Below are 20,249 nucleotides of genomic sequence, written 5' to 3'. Positions count from 1 at the left end.
TGCACACTTGAATTTATTAAATTTAGAAATATTGGACGGGTGTGGCAGGTGCTGTTACAGATGAGTGATCATATCATTAAACCATGCAGTAGAACAGAGTCAACAACTCCATGTCTCAAGCATATGCGCTGCACAATGTAATGGGGAAGGAGGTGACAGAGGGGGAGGAGTTCATTTGCTGAGCAGGAATTGGGGGAAGGCGGAGACCAAATTGAGAGACACTTTTCAGGAGACACTTTTCAGGAGGCACTTTCAAAATAGGGGTTTCGGGTAAAAGCCCTTCATCAGGAATGGAGGCAGGGAGTCTTCAGGGTGGAGAGATAAATTGGCGGGGGGATGGGGGGCGGGTGCTGGGGAGAAGGCAGGTAGGACAGGTCATGAGGGCGGTGCTGAGCTGGAAGGTTGGAACTGGGGTAAGGTGTGGGGAGGGGAAATGAGGAAACTGGTGAAGTCCACATTGATGCCCTGGGGTTGAAGTGTTCCGAGGTGGTGTAGAGGTCAGTGCGCCAAACTATCACTGCACCCCCTTTATCCGCTGGTTTGATGGTGAGGTTGGGATTGGAGCAGAGGGAGTGGAGGGCTGCGCATTGTGAGGATGCGCATTTGGGCGGCACGGTGGCACAGTGGTTAGCACTGCTGCCTCACAGCGCCAGAGTCCCGGGTTCAATTCCCGCCTCAGGCGACTGACTGTGTGGAGTTTGCACGTTCTCCCCGTGTCTGTGTGGGTTTCCTCCGGGTGCTCCGGTTTCCTCCCACAGTCCAAAGATGTGCAGGTCAGGTGAATTGCCCATGCTAAATTGCCCGTAGTGTTAGGTAAGGGGTACATGTAGGGGTATGGGTGGGTTGCGCTTCGGCGGGTCGGTGTGGACTTGTTGGGCCGAAGGGTCTGTTTCCACACTGTAAGTAATCTAATCTAATCTAATCTAATCACAACATTGAGAAGTTGAAGCGGGGGGGGGGGGGGAGGTAGACAGGTTGAGGCGGTTAATGTCTCGGCGGCAGTTGGAAATGAAGAGGTCGAGGGCGGGTAATAGGCCAGCGCTGGGTGTCCAGGTGGATGCAGTGTGTTGGAGGCGGGCGAAAGGGTCCTCGGAAGGCGAGTGGGAGTCCTGATTGTAAAGGTAAGCTCGGAGGCGGCGGAAGAAGTGTTTGACATCACGGCGTGTATTAAATTCATTGATGCGTGGATGGAGGGGGATAAAGGTGAGGCCTTTGCTGAGGACTGATCGTTCATCTTCCCTTTCCACCTATTCACTCCAGCCTCCTCTCTGACGTATCACCTGCATCCCTCCCCATTCACCTATTGTACTCTTTGCTAACTTTTCCCCAGCCAACCCCCCCCCCCCCTCCAATTATCTCTCCACCCTGGAGGCCCCCTGCCTCCATTCCTGATTAAGGACTTTTGCCCGAAACATCGATTTTCCAGCTCCTTGGCAGCTGCCTGACCTGCTGAGTTTTTCCAGCACCACTCTAATCTAGACTCTGATCTCCAACATCTGCACTCCTCACTTTTGCCTACTTTCAAAATAGGGACTGGCCAAAATAGTTGAAAGTGAAGTCTGCAGATGCTGGTGGTCAGAATCGAGAGTGTGGTGCTGGAAAAACACAGTCGGTCAGGTAGCATCTGAGGAGCAGAAAAATCAACATTTTGGGCAAAAGCCCTTCATCAGGAATGGCCAAGCCAGGCCAGAGGTACTTGGCTTGATGCAGAGGGACGAGGGTACAATCTGGGATGTAGAGTTGGAGAGGAAGTGAGAACTGCAGATGCTGGAGATCAGAGTTGAAAATGTGTTGCTGGAAAAGCGCAGCAGGTCAGGCAGCATCCAAGGAATAGGAGAATCGATGTTTCGGGCATGAGCCCTTCTTCAGGAATGAAGAAGGGCTCACGCCCGAAACGTCGATTCTCCTGCTCCTTGGATGCTGCCTGACCTGCTGTGCTTTTCCAGCAACACATTTTCAGCTCAGTGTAGAGTTGGAGAGGGCTGGATTAGTTGGAATGGCACAACATCATCATAGAATGTTATAGATAGAAACTTAATCAAGGGATTTCTATCCACTGAATTATAGAGCCACACAGCACGGAAACAGACCCTTCAGCCCAAAAAGTCCATGCCGGCCATAATCTCAAACTAAACTAATTGCAGCTGCCAGCATCTGGCCCATATCCCTCCAAAGATTTATTATTTATGTACTCATCCATATGTCTTTTCAATGTTGTAACTGCACACATATCCACCACTTCCTCTGGAAGTTCATTCCATACGTGAACCACAGTGTGCATTAAAAAATTACCCCCCATGTCTTTTTTAAATATTTCTCCTCTCACCTTAAAATATGCCTCCTAGTTTTGAATATTCCCCATCCCCAGGAAAAGACACTTGATATTCACCTTATCGATACTCCTTATAATTTTATAAACCTCTATAAGGTCACCGCTCAACTTCCGATGCTCCAGTGAAAACAGCCCCAGCTTATCCAGCTTCTCCTTATAACTCAAACCCTCCATTCCAGGCAACATCCTGGTAAATCTCTTCTAAACCCTCTCCAGCTTAATAATATCCTTCCTACATCCAATGGAGATTTTTCCATTTTGAACTTTCAGTTTCAATCAGCATTCCATTACTTTTCCTTTGGAATTAGACCCTTGTTACACAATCCTCAAATCAGGCCAATCAACATATATTTTCAACCAACCCATTTAGAGACTTTCAGATGTAGGTCTGGGCTCAAGGGACTGGGACTTGGATCTTTGAGCTCAGAGACAGGCAGGACCACTGCACCGCAAGATAACATTTCTCTGATCGACCTATTCAGAAATATTGTTATATGCTTCTGGAGCAGGTGGGACTTGAACCCAAGTCTCTTGGCTCAGAGGTACGAATGGTATTGTGCTACCACTGGACAACAAGAGTCTTTCAGGGCCATTACTTCAGGCCAATTGACATCTATGTCAGAATTGTCCGAAAGTGCCTTCATTATAGATCTCCTGTAGCCAAGCCTGCCACCTGCTGGTCACATCAAGTAATCTGTGGTTTGATATTTCAACACAAACGTTATACAATATAACTAAAAGTGTAAATATGATCTGCCATTTATGGGTCACTCATGACGGAATCCAACACTGTATTTTAGTTTGTAGATTATTCTCTCTCGTGCGTCAGGCCAGATAAGGACAGCCAAATTAATGCTACAAACCCGTATTAATCATCTCAATTAATTCTGGAAAGAAACGTTAATTTTGCAAATTATTCAGAGATAAGAGCTGAGCTCAACATGGGGCATGAAAGAAATTTTGGAAATTGCTTGTAGGTTTGAGTGTTATGAAATGAGTTCAAGAGGCCGGGAGCTGCAAATTTTCCTGGGGTAGGATGAGGAAATTGGGGTCGCACAATTTGAAGACACTCTCCCCGCATTCCAGTTAACATGGCGTGCACCACGTATGTGTTAAAAAAACAGGTAATGCCAATCAGTCAGCACACACACTAACATGGGCTGACATGGTCAGTACCTATTGAGACCCTGCACAGGTTGGTGGTGTAATATTATGCAGGGCAGCAGGTATTCCTGATGAAGGGCTTTTGCCCGAAACGTCAATTTTCCTGCTCCTCGGATGCTGCCTGAACTGCTGTGCTTTTCCAGCACCACTCTGATCTAGACTCTGGTTTCCAGCATCTGCAGTCATTGTTTTTACCTAGCAGTTGTCAAGTCAAGCAATAATGTAACCATAGAAACCAGAAGTAGGCCATTTGGCCATTTGAGCCTGCTCCAGCATTCAATGTGACCATGGCTGATCAATCGCTTCATATCCTGTTCCCACTTTCTCCTCTTCCTTTTGGTCTCTATATTTAAATCCTCCATGAAAATTTTCAATATTTTGGCTCCAACGTTTTCCTGTGGCAGAGAGTTCCACAAGCTCACCATTCTGTGGATGAAGAAATTTCTCCTCATCTCAGTCCTAAATGCCTTAAATTAAAAATCACACACCAGGTTAAAGTCCAACAGGTTTATTTAGAAGCACTCGCTTTCAGAGCGCTGCTCCTTCATCAGGTGGTTGTGGAGTATAAGATCGTAAGAGACAGAATTTATAGCAAAAGTTTACAGTGTGATGTAACTGAAATTACATATTGAAAAAGATCTGGATTGTTTGTTAAGTCTGTCATCTTTTAGAATGACCATGTTGGTTTCAGTTCTTTCATATGTAAATTGCAGAACATTTAAAAGTTACATTCTCAAGCAAACTTTAACAATTGCTATCATGTCGGCCCAGATCATGCATTTAAGGTGTCAGCTGTCCTGTGTGAGACTCTCTGTGCCACTATGGTCAGACTGATTCTAATCTAAAAAATGGATCTACAGAATCTTACATGGATTCATGCCGTTTTTGAGCAAAGTAAAATGTAATTCTGCAAGTACAAATTCACCCCACAAACTTATATGTGTGTGTGTGTGCATGTGTGTGTCTTAATGTCTTAAACTGTGAACCCTGGTTCTTTGACTCCCCGGTCATTGGGAACATCCATCCTGCATTCACCCAGCATCCGACGAGCAGCAAAATCAGGAAGGGCTTTTGCCCGAAACGTCGATTTTGCTGCTGGTCGGATGCTGCCTGAATTGCTGTGCTCTTCCAGCACCACTGATCCAGAATCTGGTTTCCAGCATCTGCAGTCATTGTTTTTACCCCTAATGCATTCACCCAGTCTAGTCCTGTTTGAATTTTATAGATTTCTATGAATTGCCGTAGCATTTGTCAAAACTCCATTGAATTATAGTCCTAATCAATCCAGTCTCTCTTCATCAATCAGTCTCTCTTTTCATTCCTGAAGAAGGGCCTGTGCCCGAAACGTCGAATCTCCTGTTCCCTGGATGCTGCCTGACCTGCTGTGCTGTTCCAGCAATAAAGTTTCAACTTTGATCTCCAGCATCTGCAGACTCACTTTCTCCTCTCTTTTCATATGTCAGGAATCAGTTGCCCTCCAACCATAGCCAGACCACACTGCATAATGGAAGAAACAGATGCTCACATTTCACAGAATCTTCGATAAACCCGATACAGCGGGAGGCCATTCACTCCACCAGTCTGTGCTAGCTCTTTACACAATAGAGAAATCCAATTGTTTGTTTAATTCATCCATGGAATGTGGGCATTGTTAGCTGGGCCAGCATTTATTGCCTGTAACTAGTTGCCCTTGTGAAGGTGAGCTGCCTTCTTGAACCGCTGCAATGTATATGCTGTAGTCAGATCCACAATGCCATTAGAGAGCGAATTCCAGGATTTTGACCCAATGAATGTGAAGGAATGACAATATATTCCATTGAGCTGCACGGGAATAGCACAGATTAACTTAACTTCAAAATTTTATTTATCTCACCATGAACTTTGAACAAAAGTATCTGAATTGGGTTTATTGTTTCCAAAGCCAAAAGAATCATTCAACACCAGGTTATAGTCCAACAGGTTTATTAGAAACTGCAAGCTTTCGGAGCGCAGCTCCTTCATTAGGTGAATCTGATGAAGGAGCTGCGCTCCGAAAACTTATGATTTCAAATAAACGTTTTGGACTATAACCTGGTGTCGTGTGACTTTGTCCACCCCAGTCCAACATATCAAGAGAATCATTGTTAGCCGCTGGGGATTGTGGCATGATACAAGAATATGAGTTAGTAAACTTTGCAAATAAAACAGTTTTGCTCCAGTTTTACGTTAGAGGCTGAGTCAATAAAACAAAGTTGTGAGCAAGGGAGAGGTCCCATCTGTCGTCGCTATGTCTCGTGTTATCTGGGGTGGCACAGTGGTTCAGTGCTTAGCACTGCTGCCTCACAGCACAAGGGACTCCGGTTTGATTACAGCCTTGGGCGACTGACTGTGTGGAGTTTACCCTTTCTCCCCGTGTCTGCATGGATTTCCTCCGGGTACTCTGGTTTCCTCCCACAGTCCAAAGATGTGCAGATTAGGTGAATCGGCCATGCTAAATTTCCCGTAGCGTTCAGTGGTGTGCCATTAGTTGCATTAGTTAGGGGCAAATGTCGAGTAATAGGGGAATGGGTCTGGGTGGGTTACTCTTCAGAGGGTCGCTGTGGACCTGTTGGGCCAAATGGCCTGTTTCCACACTGTAGGGATTCTATCAGCTCAGTAGCCTTGGTACCTTGCAAACTGGTGGACATTTTCTAAATAAATGTGTTTTCAATTATGCTTCAGAGAAAAAAGATTCCCTTTTGTTCCTCTTTTATCCAATCCAAACTTTGAAACAAAAGTAGAAATTGCTGGAAAAGCTCAGTAGGTTTGGCAGCATTTATGGAGAGGAATCAGAGTTAATATTTCGGATTGAGTAACCCTTCCTCAGAGGAAGGGTCTGTTCTGAGGAAGGGTCACTCAACATGAAATATTAACTCTGATTTCTCTCCACAGATGCTACCAGACCTGCTGAGCTTTTCCAGCAATTTCTGTTTTGTTTCTGATTTACACCACCTGCTGTTCTTTCGGTTTTTTATTTAGTATTTAACAGCAAACTTTGTTTTAACCAGCCCTTTATCACCGGCACTCTTGACAAACCAGTAAAGCATTTTGCTGTACTTTCAGAGTAATTGCTTTTTGCAACCAATTTTCTGTTCATTTCCCTTCCTTTTCTGCCCCCAACCTCAATAGTCCCTCTTCCTCCCCTCCCTGACATCACTGCAGAATTTTCCAAAAACTCTTCAACCAGATGCTTTCTTATGGAAACACAATGACCATGTAATTGCAACGTTCTTTTACAGGACTCATTGCTCAAACACAATGAATTATTAAGCTGCATCAGATCAAATGCATGTTTGTGAATGAAAAATCTCTGGCTTTCTTTTGACTATTCATTTGGTGATGGCAGGGAAGAGGAGCAGTGATCTGACATGTGGTGAATTATTGAGAGTAATATGATAGTGTGACTGGGATCCAAGGGCTAGCTCAATGTCAGCCTAAGGTTTGCAGTTCAACCAGATCAATGATCGTGTCACTAGGTTTAAATAAACCGTCAGTCTGACTGACATCAGGACAGATCCTGGGAGCTGCAGGAGTGTGGATCTCTCTTACTTAAAGCTGTGTGTCCAGTTTGCAGATGGATAAGGAACTGGGTGATCGGAACCATCACTTCAGTGAACATGATTTGGATGCGATCACCAACAAGATCAGTGACCTGGGCAAATGGAGAGAAATCTTCAGTCAACAAGGGTAAAGAAACCTTTCATTTTCTCTTTCACAACCAATTATCTCCAGTTTTTATTTGGAAAATAGCTTGCAGCTGTGAGATATCCACATGCCTTTTCCCATGTTTGCATGTTGCATCCCAGTGACATCACTCAAACTAGGGGTCAATTTCCACTTGTATGAAATTAACACACAACCCAAACTCTTCACCAACTCCTTCAAGTGTGCAATCATCTCTGGCCTATCTGAACATCAGGTCGTAGATGAGGAAAACCTTCCTCCAATTGTACATTTCATTTGGCTGCTGCCATAACCCGTCATTTCAATTCTCCTCCCTTCATCATTCTTTTCTCAAGTTGAACAGTATTCACCTTGGCGTGTCCCTGAACCCCAAACTTTGCACATTAAAAATTAATTCCTTGCTTCTCCTCTTCCTCAGACGCCGCCTTCCAGAGAGAATCTTTTATCCAAACTTCCATTAGTTAAAGTTGAAAAGTGTGGTGCTGGAAAAGCACAGCAGGTCAGGCAGCATCCAAGGACTCATTGAGCATGTTTTGAACTTAAGCCCTTCATCAGGAATGTGTGTGGAGGGCTGAGAGATAAATGGGAGGAGGTGGGGCTGGATAAAGATACTAGGTGCATATCCCCCAGCCCTATCTCCTCACATTTATCTCTCAGCCCCCTTGGGACCCCCACACATATTACTGATGAAGGGCTAATGCTCAAAACGTTGACTCTCCTCGGACGCTGCCTGACCCACTGTGCTTTTTTGGCACCACACTTTTTGACTCTGATCTCCAGCATCTGCAGTCCTCACTTTCTCCATGAGTTAAACATTGCTAAAAGGAGATGTGAAGTCAAAATTTTTCACCTTCCATTCCTTAAGACTGCGATGCAAGGGATGATCTTGATAATCAAGTTTCAACTTCTTGTGTCCTTTTTGCAATCTTTATCTGTACTACCAAGTGATTACTTTTGATAGATCATATCCTTATCACGGCTTCACCCGATGAAGAAGCAGTGCTCTGAAAGTTTGTGATTTCAAATAAACCTTTTCCACTATAACGTGGTGTTGCGTGGGCTAGGTACCACCAATGTATTGACATCAACTTCCAAACAATATATTCAAAATCTTCATCCAGGTCCCTCAATTGCCCGGATGATCTCTGCAACCTCCTCCAGCTCTGTTTATCAACCAACTCCTTGACTCTGACTGATCTCAATCCCACTCCCTGATGTTCCCAAAGTGCTCTGCCACACGACTTCTCCCCCACCTTTAAAAGTCTGCTCAGGATTAGTCATCCCAGCAAGTCTCTGGTCATCTCCCATCATGTCTGATGTAGATTGCAGCTCTGGGAAATGGTTTGTGATGTTAAAAAAATACCGCAGCTCTGCTTTCTGGTGAAGATATCATCCATGTCAGTCAACTGAAGTTATGTCCTCAGTGACAATGGAATGTAATAAAATTCCTTCACTAAATAATACTTGATTCTTTTACTCATTAGTGGGATGTATGTGTCGCTGGCTGGGCCGGCATTTATTGCCCATCCCTAGTTGCCCATGGCAAAGGTGGTGGTGAGCTGCCTTCTTGAACCATTGTAGTCCTCAGGGGTTTAAGGCAGGGCATCCCAACGTGGGGATCATGATGTCAAGTGGGGTCAAGTGTTGAAATTTCGAGCAGCCGTGGCTGCCATTGGGCTCTGACTGAGTGAACAACCAGGAGTTGGCTCCATCCTCTGCTACCCACTCAATGTCATTTTTTAAGGGTGACGTGGTGGCTCAGTGGTTAGCACTCCTGCCTCATAGTACCAGGGTCTCAGGTTCAATTCCAGCCTCGGGCGACTGTGTGGAGTTTGCACGTTCTCCCCATGTCTGCGTGGGTCTCCCGGTGCTCCGGTTTCCTCCCATAGTCCAAAGATGTGCAGTTCTGGTGAACTGGCCATTCTAACTTGTCCATGGTGTTCGGTGCATTAGTCAGAGGGAAATGGGTCTGGGTGGGTTACTCTTCAGAGGGTCGGTGTGGACTGGTTGGGCCGAAGGGCCTGTTTCCACAATCTCAAACTGTGTTCATGGCGGAAATGACTCAGTCTTGAAGCCTAGCCTCTGTAGTCATGAAAACAATGGGGTTTAAATGCTCTCAAAAGACATTAAATTGTCTCACAACTTTCTCCGTTCCTGACCCACTCCTCTCACCACTCACTGCCTCCTCACTCTCAAAAGTCCTCCCCTTCCTCCACTCCCCCTAAATTATGTTCCCACTCAGTATTTAGGTCAGAGATGTAACAGTAAGAGTCCATGCTCAATTTGTTAATATATTTCATCAGTCTGGGTGTTTTAGAGGATGAACATTGCTGCCATTGCACCACATTTTAAAATAGCTTGCCTTCATACCTGTATCCATTTAAATATTCTATTTACAACACCTTCCATTGTAATGTTGCGTCAATCACCATGACCGTATCCGCAGGTGAGTGCATTAGCACAACAGAGTCTCTTGGCTGATAACTTACATACTTACAATTACTTCTGAGTCAAGTAACAGAGAGAGACATGACTGGAGTCCAGTGATCTGGATAAATGATCTGAGAGAACCAGGGAATTTAAATTTAGTCAGTTAAATAAATCTGGATTAAAAGGCTACTATCAATCATGGGGTTAACATAAAAACCCATCTGGATCACGTAAGTCAGGGGAGGGATTTTGGGATTTCTTCTAGACTAACTATGTTTGTTAGTCAGATCTTAGAGAATGATAAAATGGTTGCCATATGACTCCAGATCCACAACAACATGGTTGACTCTTAACAACTCTCTGAAATGGCCAAACAAGACGTTTGAGACATTCACTGACCATCAATTTCTCAAGGGCAGTTAGCGATGGGCAATAAATGTTTGACCCGCCGATGACATCCACATCCTGTTCATGAATAAGAGAAGCTTTTTATAATCATGGAGAGTTCGTACAATGTTTACAGCATCACAGGGTAATCACAAGTTTAACTTGATTCAGTTCATTGCGCTGAGGTAGAAGGCTGTGCACTCAAGCCCTTGTTGAATTTAAGAAAAGAAGAAACAGAAGTGGGTCATTTGGCCCCTCAGACCTGACCCACATTCAATTGGATAATGGCTGATGCACCCAAGCCTCAACACTTCTTCCACAGAATCACGGCACAGAAGGAGGCCATTTGGATAGCCCGAGGCTTTTTCCCATGACTGAAATGGCTATCACGAGGGGGCATAATTTTAAGGTGATTGGAGGAAGGTTTAGGGGAGATGTCAGAGGTCGGTTCTTTCCACAAAGAGTGGTGGGTGCTTGGAATGCACTGCCAGCGGTGGTCGTAGAGTCAGAGACATTAGGAACATTTAAACGACTCTTGGCTATGCACATGGATGATAGTACAATGAAGGCTATGTAGGTTAGTCTGACCTTAGAGTAGGATTAAAGGCCAGCACAACATTGAGGGCCGAAGGGCCTGTACTGTTCTATGTTCTATTTGGCCCAATGTGCCTGCACTGGCTCTTTAAACAAGCTTCATTACTCAGTGCCAACCTCCTGCCTTTTCCCTATATCCTTGCACACCAGTTCCATTTAAATAATTGTTCAATGACCTCTTGAATGCTTCGATGGAAGCTGTCTCCCGCACATTTCCAGGCTGTGTATTACATAGGAGAAAGTGAGGACTGCAGATGCTGGAGATCAGAGCTGAAAATGTGTTGCTGGAAAAGCGCAGCAGGTCAGGCAGCATTCAAGGAGCAGGAGAATCGACGTTTCGGGCATGAGCCCAAAGATTTCTGAAGAATCTCATGCCTGAAACATCGATTCTCCTGCTCCTTGGATGCTGCCTGACCTGCTGCGCTTTTCCAGCAACACATTTTCAGCTGTGTATTACATACTCTAACTACTCGCAGTGTGAAAATGTTTTTCCTCGCTTGACCCTGGCTTCTTTTGCAGTTCACTTTAATTCTCTGCCCCTCTTGCTCTTGTTTCTTTTACGAGTAGGAACAGATTCTCCCAATCTCTCTATCGAGCCTGCGTGTGATTTTGAAAACCTCTATCAGAGGTCCTCTTGGTGTCTTCTTCAATCCTAACGTCTTCAATCTGGCCTCACAACTGAAGTCCCTCATTCCCGGAATCATTCTTGTAAACTGCTTCTGCAATTTTCTCCAATACGTTCACATCTTCCCTATAATGTGGCACCCAGAACTGAGCACAATACTCCAGCTGAGACTTAACAAGTCTGATACAAGAGCAACATCATCTCCTTATTCATGTACTCCATGCTGGGGAGTATATGGCTAGGGATATTGTACGCAGGAGAATATGGCTGAGGATATTGTATTCTTTACTTATTGTTTTCTCTATCTGTCCTGCCACTTTCAATGATCTGTGCGCATACATAACAGGTCCCTCTGCTCCTTTCGAATTTTATACCATTGCGTCACTTCTGATTTCCCTGCATTTCACTTTATTTGCCACCAATCTGCTTACTCCGCCAACATATCAATGTCTGTCTGGAGTTCTCCTCAAACTTCCTTTGCAATTCTTTCATGTTTAGTATCATCTTCAAACTTTGAAGTTGTCCTCTGCTCACAAAGATCCAAATCGTTAATAAATCACAAAAAGCAAGGGTCCCAATACAGGCCTATGGGGAACTCCTGTACAAACCATATTCTTGCCCAAATAATATCATAGAGTCCCTACAATGTGGAAACAGGCCCTTCAGCCCAACAAGCCCACACCAACCCTCCAAAGAGTGACCCACCCACACCCCTACACTATTATCCTATGTTTACCCCTGACCAATGCACCTAACCTACACATCCCTGAACACAATGGCCAATTTAGCATGGCCAATTCACCTAACCTGCACATCTTTAGACTGTGGGAGGAAACTGGAGCACCCAGAGGAAACCCACACAGGCACAGGGAGAATGTGCAAACGCCACACAGGCAGTCACCCAAGGCGGGAATCAAACCCGGGTCGCTGACGCTGTGAAGCAGCAGTGCTAACCACTGAGCCATTGTGCCACCCCAAATGTTCATTGAGCATTATTCTCTGTTTCATATCATTCAGCCAATTTTATATCTACGTTGCTACTGACCCTTTTGTTCCATAATCCATAAATTTCTTCACAAGTCTGTTGTGTGACACTGTATCAGATACATAAAAACATAAGAAATAGGAGCTGGAATAGGACTAGGCAATTCAGCCACTCAAACCTGCTCCACCATTTGATATGATCATGGTTGATCTCACCGCGACCTCAACTTCACTTTCTTGCCCACTCTCCATAACGTTTTAACCCATTACTAATTTAAAATCTATTTACCTCCTCTTTAAATTTACTCATTGTTCCAGCATCCACAAACTCTGAGGTAATGAATTAAACAAATTCCAGGCACTTTGAGGGAAGTAATTTTTCCTCATCTTTGTTTTAAATATGTTATCCTTTATCCTCAAACTACAACCTCTCATCCTAGATCGAGGAAGCATCTTTTCATCTCTATTTTGTCAATCCCCTTTAGCATTTTTTATACCTCAATCAAATCTACTGCCCTCTGGAAGTCCAAATACACGACATCAATGGCATTACCCTCATTGAGCACATCTTCAAGAAGGGCACAAGTTAGGTAAATACGATCCCCTTTATAAATCCATGTTGACTCTTCCTAATCATCCCCCCTTTTTCCATATGACCACTAATGCTTACCTCAATAATTCTCACTCGAAATTTCCCCACTACTGAAATTAAACTGATTGCTCTGTTATTGGTGGACTTATCCTTAAAATCTTTCTTGAACAAGGTCATAATGTTTGCAAATCTCCAGTTTTCCAAAACCTCCCCTGAGTATTGGGAAAGCTGAAAGAATCGGGGCCCGAGGCCTGCAATTTCCACTCTCACTTGCTTCAGAATCCCTGCATGCATTCCATCCAATTCCAGTGCCTTGCCTTTGTCATAGAGTTATAGAGATGTACAGCACGGAAACAGATCCTTTGGTCCAACTTGCCCATATTGACCAGCTATCCTAACCTAATCTAATCCCATTTGCCAGCACTTGTCCCATATCCCTCTTAACCCTTCCTATTCATATACCGATCCATATGCCTATTAAATGTTGTAACTGTACCAGCCTCCACTACTTCCTCTGGCAGCTCATTCCATACACGCACTGCCCTCTGTGTTAAAAGGTTGCCCCTTAGGTCCCTTTTAAATTTTTCTCCTCTCATCCTAAACCTATGCCCTCTAGTTCTGAACTCCCACAATCAAGGAAAATACTTTGTCTATTTACTTTATCCATGCTCCTCATGACTTTATAAACCTCCATAAGGTCAAACCTCAGCCTCCTACACTCCAGGGAAAACAGCCCTAGCCTATTCAACCTCTCCCTGTAGCTCAAACCCTCAATCTTGGCAAGAGCCTTGTAAATCTTTTCTGAACCCTTTCAAGTTTCACAACATCCTTCCGATAGGAGGGAGAGCAGAATTGCACACAATATTCCAACAGTGGCCTAACCAATATCCAGTACATCCACAGCATGACCTCCCAATTCCTGTATTCAATACTCTGACCAATAAAGGAAAGCATACCAAACACCTTCTTCACTATTCTATCATTAAGTACCAGTATTCCATCCAAAAACTCTGCCCTATCAATTTTGATCTCCTCTTCCGGTAACTGAGTTCCCTGTCCTATCACCATAGGCTGGATAACAACTTTCTCTTTGGTCAACACAAATGCAAACTATTCATTTCACATCTCAGGTATGCCCTTGCCTCCAAGTGTAAATCTCCTTTTGGGTATTCAACACATCCTTTACCTTCCTTTTAGAACAGGCTGGGGTTATTTTCCCTGGAGCATAAGAGGCTGAGGGGTGACCTTATAGAAGTTTATAAAATCGTGAGGGGCATGGATAGGGTGAATAGCCAAGGTCTTTATCTCAGGGTAGGTATATGAATAGGAAGGGTTTAGAGGGATATGGAAAAAGTGCTGGCAAATGGGACTAGATTAGGTTAGGATATCTGGTCAGCGTGGACAAGTTGGGACTGAAGGTGCTATTTCCGTGCTGTATATCTTGATGACTCTATGTGACCATTGAAGTTTTTCCTGCCCTAACTATCTTGCCCAGATCCACTCTTGCCCCATTGAAATTATTTACCCTCCACCCACGCCACCCCCCTCCACCCCCAGATGGTTCAAATTGATTTGAATTGTTAGTTTAAGGCCCTCCTAGCCACATAAGAAAAGCATCCCCGAAGGAACTCAGACACTGACCTGTTCAGGTGAATCCATCTGGCTGGTCCCATGTTGAGTAACTTGGTGTTTTCAGTGCTGCAATGGGAAGTGTGGTATTGTTACAAGTGCTGACTGTCAAATGTGTGGGAGGTTAAAGGTTCATGGCCCTACTTACAATAAAGCTTGTGCACTCGGAGGTTCACCAGGATGCTGCCTGGGATGGAACAATTCAGCTGAGGCCGGATAAGCTCAGGCCTTTTTCTTTGAAGCAGAGAAGTTTGAGGATGGACCTGAGAGAGGTGTATAAGTTGGTGAGGGGCATGGACAAGGTGATTGGAAAGTAGCTGTCAAAGGATCAACAACAAGGGGACATCATTTTAAAGTGAAAGACAGGAGGTTTGGGGGGGAATTTGAGGAAAGATCTTTTCACACAGATGTTGGTGGGGGTCTGGAATACACTGCCTGGAGAGTCTAATTGAGACAGGAGACCTCACAAACTCTCAAAACGTCATAGCTTTCAAGGCTATGGGCCTTGTGTGGGCAAGTGGGACTTGTGTAGAAAGTGGAATGCTTTTGACAGTATGGACTCAATGGACCGAAAGGTCACTTTTGTCCTGTATGATTCTATGAAAAGCAGAAAGTTCCTGTCGCCTGACTCCCAGTATTTGCCCATTCACCCAACAGCACTGTAAATAATAAACACTTGCTGCATTTAAAGATTTTTAAGATTTAAAGATATAAAAATTTAAGTTAATTTTAACAACTGTTGCAGCAAGTAATTAAGAAGGCAAATGAAATTTTGACCTTTATTGCTAGGGGGTCAGAGTTTAAAATAGGCAAGTGTTGTACAGGGTAATAGTGAGGATAAATCTGGAGTACCTGTATACGGTTTTGTCCCTGAATTTAAAATCGTTTTGCTCTCTCCTTCCTGTAGCCAATCATGCATCAACAAGGCATTGAAAAAATCTTTGAAGGAAGGTTGTGGTTTTTGATTCTGAATTTTAATATTTGTTTTGATTTGCAGATTACAGTTCAAAGACACTGTGGTAAAGGTGAGTGTTTGAAGACATCTCAATTGAAACTTAGAAAATTGATAAAAGGCAAAGGATTCCCTTCATTACATCCATGCTGTCTGATAAAGAGCTATCCATCCCAGTCCCACTGTCTGGTCCTTGCTCCCTTGCGCTGAAGATTAGGGCACTTCAAGTGCACCTCTAAGTACTTTTTAAAAACTTTCGGCAGAGAGTTCCAGATCCCCAGCACACTCTGAGTTGAAAAAGCATCTCCTCTATTTCTCCTGCCAATTATTATAAATCTCTTTTCCTTGTTTATTTACCTTTCTGATGAGGAAACAGACTATACCTATCACTTCTTCTAGATCCATCCTCATTTTATACAGTCACCTCAGCCTCCTCAGAAATAATTGTATCAATCCAACCTATCCTCATAGCTGAAATACTCCATTCCTGGCTAACTCCTCATAACCTTCTTCAGTCCCCTCCTTAGTGAGGGAACAACGTCCCTGTAATACAACAACCTAGGTGGCACGGTGGCACAGTGGTTAGCACTGCTGCCTCACAGCGCCAGAGACCTGGGTTCAATTCCCGCCTCAGGCGACTGACTGTGTGGAGTTTGCACATTCTCCCCGTGTCTGCGTGGGTTTCCTCCGGGTGCTCCGGTTTCCTCCCACAGTCCAAAAATGTGCAGGTCAGGTTAATTGGCCATGCTAAATTGCCCGTAGTGTTAGGTAAGGGGTAAATGTAAAGGTATGGGTGGGTTGCGCTTCGGCGGGGTGGTGTGGACTTGTTGGGCCGAAGGGCCTGTTTCCACACTGTAAGTAATCTAAACCAAGTGTTATATCACCCCCACAACAAAGCGACCAATCATTTCATCATTGCAAATATTTGAATTCTTTTTAATGTGCATTTTGACACTTGCCTGTTCTCTGTATCCAATGGGAATGACAACAGGCAGTAAGTTAAAATTCACAGAAGACCAGGTTATAGTCAAACAGGTTTATTTGAATGCACTAGCTTTCAGAGCTCTGCCTCCTGATGAAGGAGCAGCACTCCAAAAGCTTGTGCTTCCAAATAAACCTGTTGGACTATAACCTGGCATTGTGTGATTTTTAACTTTCTACACCCCAGTCCAACGCCTGCATCTCCGATCATAACAGGCAGTAAAGTGCTCTTGAAAGTTACTTCACTGTTGTAATCTATCACAAGTTGTAATGACTTGGTCCACAGCATATCCAACAGGCACGATGGTCAACCAAGTATCTGTTTTCGATAGCTATGTTAATTGAAAAATCAATATTGGTGGAGACACCAGGGAGAATTTCCCTGTTCTTCTGTGAAGTTATGCCAGGGAATGTTTTATGACCAGCTGAGAGGGACCTCACCTGAAAATGGCTCTTCAGACAGTGCACTAGTACTGTACTCAGAGTGGCAGCAAGGATTGTGAACTGAGCTGTTTGAGTTAAGTGCGAGGGCACAAAGAAAAGCAATGATTTTTCATTTTAACAATTCAATTTGTTTGAAAAATGGAAGTTAGTAAAGCAGTCTCGAAGCAAATCTCGTCATTTGTGAGACACACCGATCATTTGGTCTCAGTGATAAAATAATCGATGGATTCCTTGCAGATTTTGGAAAGCAAAGTATTTTTGATTGCCAATGTCTTGTGATATCCGGCACTTTTTTTTTCTCTCCCCATGGATTATCATTAAAAATTCAGTTCTAAGGTGAATGATGAGATAGGCTGGAGCTCAGATGCTTGCTGTCTTCGTCTGGTACAGCATGGGATGGGAGAGACAAAGAATAGAGCATCTGTCTAGATTTCACCTATCACACTGAAGCCCATCATCCCTGGGTCGTGATTCTCTTTTACCCTTTTTTTCTATGGAATTGCATGATGATGTATTGCAAGCTAAGATAACTGCAGGTTGTTCAACACAGAATTACATTGAGATATTACAGGAGGAAGTTATAAGGAACCAGAATGTAAGTATAACTCAATTTAACTTGACTGTCGCAATTATTTTTTTCCCTCTGTTAATTTCCTTTGAAACTCACATTAAATTGCTTTCTGTAAAACCATTATCAAGTAAGACTTAGATGAGATACCTGTGTTAGAACTAATTTATTCTGTTCTTAAATAGAAGTATCCAGACAGCCGTAAGGTTGAGGATGAGAGTAAAGATGGAGCAGGAACACCTCAGTCCAGAAGCATCACATCTCGTAGTCACTTCACCACCTTCAGTGTCCCATATTGTGTCCCAAAAGCGTTTGTTGTATCTTCGAACTTAGGCGGCCTGCCCATCACACTGGAGACAGCAGTGGTAAGCCAATACATCCTGAGCACTTTTCTTCAATTGTGGTTGAAACTGAATCACATTTTAACAAAGGATGAAACGTAATCTCGGTCTCAATGAAATATCACTTCGTGGCGCGGAGCCTACAATAGATTCGACCAGACAAAAGAGGGTTGAGAGTTCATTGTCTTCATGTTTCCTTTTAAAAATATAATATGTCAAAGCGAGATACTGGTTAATTATTCCCCAGTCATCTTCGTCCAAGGAAAGCATGTGTAAGTAGCCAAAATGTCATTTTAATGACAGTGCCCAAACAACGAAAATGTTATGACAGTCCGACATGCTTTTCTGATGGGTCAGTGAGCAAGAGGACAAATCCAATCTGGAGCAGTGCCACGGAGAGCAAGAAGGGGAAGAATAATCTGAGATTTCTGCTCTTGGCATGCTATGTCATTGGTTCACAGAATCAAGCAATGTCTAGGAGCATCTGTGAAGAATAGTCATGAAACTGAATTAATGGAGAGAAGTCACTCAATGTCCATGAAGCATTAGCAGAAGTTTTAGATGTGGCACTGTTTTGTAGATACGGGTTCCAAATTCAGGTTTCCCAAAGATATGCTTCTGTGGTTTGCCCCAATAGCTGATGTGAGCAGTGTAATGTTGTAGAAATTGGCATGGGCACAGAATATACACCAGGCAGGGGCACTTAACAGGGTGGATGTGGAAAGCTTGCTTCCTTATGTGTGAGAATCTCAGACCAGAGGACATAGTCTCAGAGCAGAGTTCCCATTTAAGACAGAGACGAGGAGGAATTTCTGCTCTCAGAGTGGAGTGAACTTGTGGAATTCTTTACTGCAGAGGGCTGTCGAGGCCGGATCCTTGAGTATATTCAATGCAGAGGTAGATTTGCAATCAGGAAGGGAATCAATGGTTATGGGGAAAAGGCAGGAAAATGGAGTTGAGGATTTTCAGATCAGCCATGATCTCATTGAATAGCAGAACAGACTGGATAGGCCAAATGGCCTACTTCTGTTTCAGTGTCTTGTGGTCTTAGTTATATGGATTGCAAAGAGAAATAGTTGTGGATCAATCATCTCAGTCCCAGGGCATTGCAGCAGAAATTGCCCAGGATAGTATCCTGGACGCAACCATCTCGACCTACTTCAGCAAGAATCTTGCCTCTCTCATAACATTATTGCACAATATTCAGTACCATTTGTGACCTTCTAGATTTTGTAGTAGTCCATGTCCATATGCAACAAGACCTGGACAACATCCACATTTGGGCAGATTAGCAGCAAGTAGCATTCATGCCACACAGTGCCTGACAATGACCATCTCCCCATGATTTCAATGCACCACCAACACTGAATCTCCTACTATCACCATCCTGTTGGTTTCTAGTCACCAGAAATTAAACTAACATATATATGTACCATGGTTGCAAGAGCAGGTCAAACACTGGGACTTCTGAGGCGGGTAAGTCACCTCCTGACTCCCCAAAGCCTGTTCATGATCTACAAGGCACAAGTCAGGAGTGGTGATGGAATACTCCTCACTTCCCTGGATGGGTGTAGCTCCAACAACACTCAAAGAGCTTGACACCATCCAGGATAAAGCAGCCCGCTAGATTAATACCCCATCCACCACGTTATGCATTTACTTCCTTCCCCACAGGGGCAGCAGTGTGTACCGTCTACATGATGCACTGTAGTGACTTACCAAGGTTCCTTTAGGCAGCAGTTGCTATAACAACAGCCTTCCCGCATAGAGAGGTATGGAGCCAACAGAGCTCCATACCCCGGAACACCCCATCTGCAATTTCTTCTGCAAGCCACACACTATCCTCTTTTAAATTTATATTTCATTCCTTCAATGTTGCTGGGCCAAAATCCTGACCTTCCCAACAGCACTGGGGTGTTCCTTCAATGGATGGACTGCAGCTGTACCATAAGGTAGTTCAAGCTAACTTCTCCAGAGCAATGACTCCCAAACTCCCACTTCATGGTTTAAAAACCTTCAGCAGGTTATCTCCTCTAGTCTTCTTTGTTCAAGAAAAATATCTGCACTGTTAATTATTCCTGACATCATTCTTGTAAATCTTCTCTGCACCCCCTGCACTGCCTCTGTGATCATGCGTAAAATGGCAAGAATTGTACCCAACAGTGATGGTCTAAGCAAGCTTTAGTGGGGAGGCAATGGCCTGGTGGTATTATCGCTAGCCTAGTTATCCAGAAACTCAGGCTATGTTCCAGGGATACAGGTTCAAATCCTGCCATGGCAGATGGTGCAATTTGAATTCAATACAAAGTTTGTAATTAAAAGTCTAATGAAAATCATGACACCACTGTTGATTGTTGGAAAAATATCCATCTGTTTCACTAATGACGTTTACAGAAGGAAATCTGTCTTCCTCACTTGGCCTGACCTACATGTGATTCCAGATTGGTAACAATGTGTCATAGAGATGAATAGCATGGAAACAGACTCTATGGTCAAACTCATCCATGCCAACCAGATATCCTAA

General features: G+C 43.9%; 1 protein-coding gene across 1 annotated transcript in view; it reads left to right on the top strand.

Moving 5' to 3' along the window:
• mindy4b (MINDY family member 4B) overlaps positions 1-20,249 on the top strand; it is a 98,311-nt gene that overhangs the window by 30,805 nt on the left and 47,257 nt on the right. The window contains exons 2-4 of the mRNA XM_043702744.2: positions 7,082-7,201; positions 15,437-15,464; positions 17,570-17,749. Coding sequence (XP_043558679.2) covers positions 7,089-7,201; positions 15,437-15,464; positions 17,570-17,749 — 321 coding nt within the window. The 5' untranslated portion in view covers positions 7,082-7,088. The remainder of the gene's footprint in view (positions 1-7,081; positions 7,202-15,436; positions 15,465-17,569; positions 17,750-20,249) is intronic.

The sequence above is a fragment of the Chiloscyllium plagiosum genome, unplaced genomic scaffold (genome assembly GCF_037043375.1).
Source record: "Chiloscyllium plagiosum isolate Xiang-an unplaced genomic scaffold, Cpla_swu_hap1 HiC_scaffold_13, whole genome shotgun sequence".
In the NCBI taxonomy this organism is placed as follows: Eukaryota; Metazoa; Chordata; class Chondrichthyes; order Orectolobiformes; family Hemiscylliidae; genus Chiloscyllium; species Chiloscyllium plagiosum.
The sequence above is the reverse complement of the archived record's forward strand: the minus strand, read 5'-3'. Positions and strand labels throughout refer to the sequence as shown.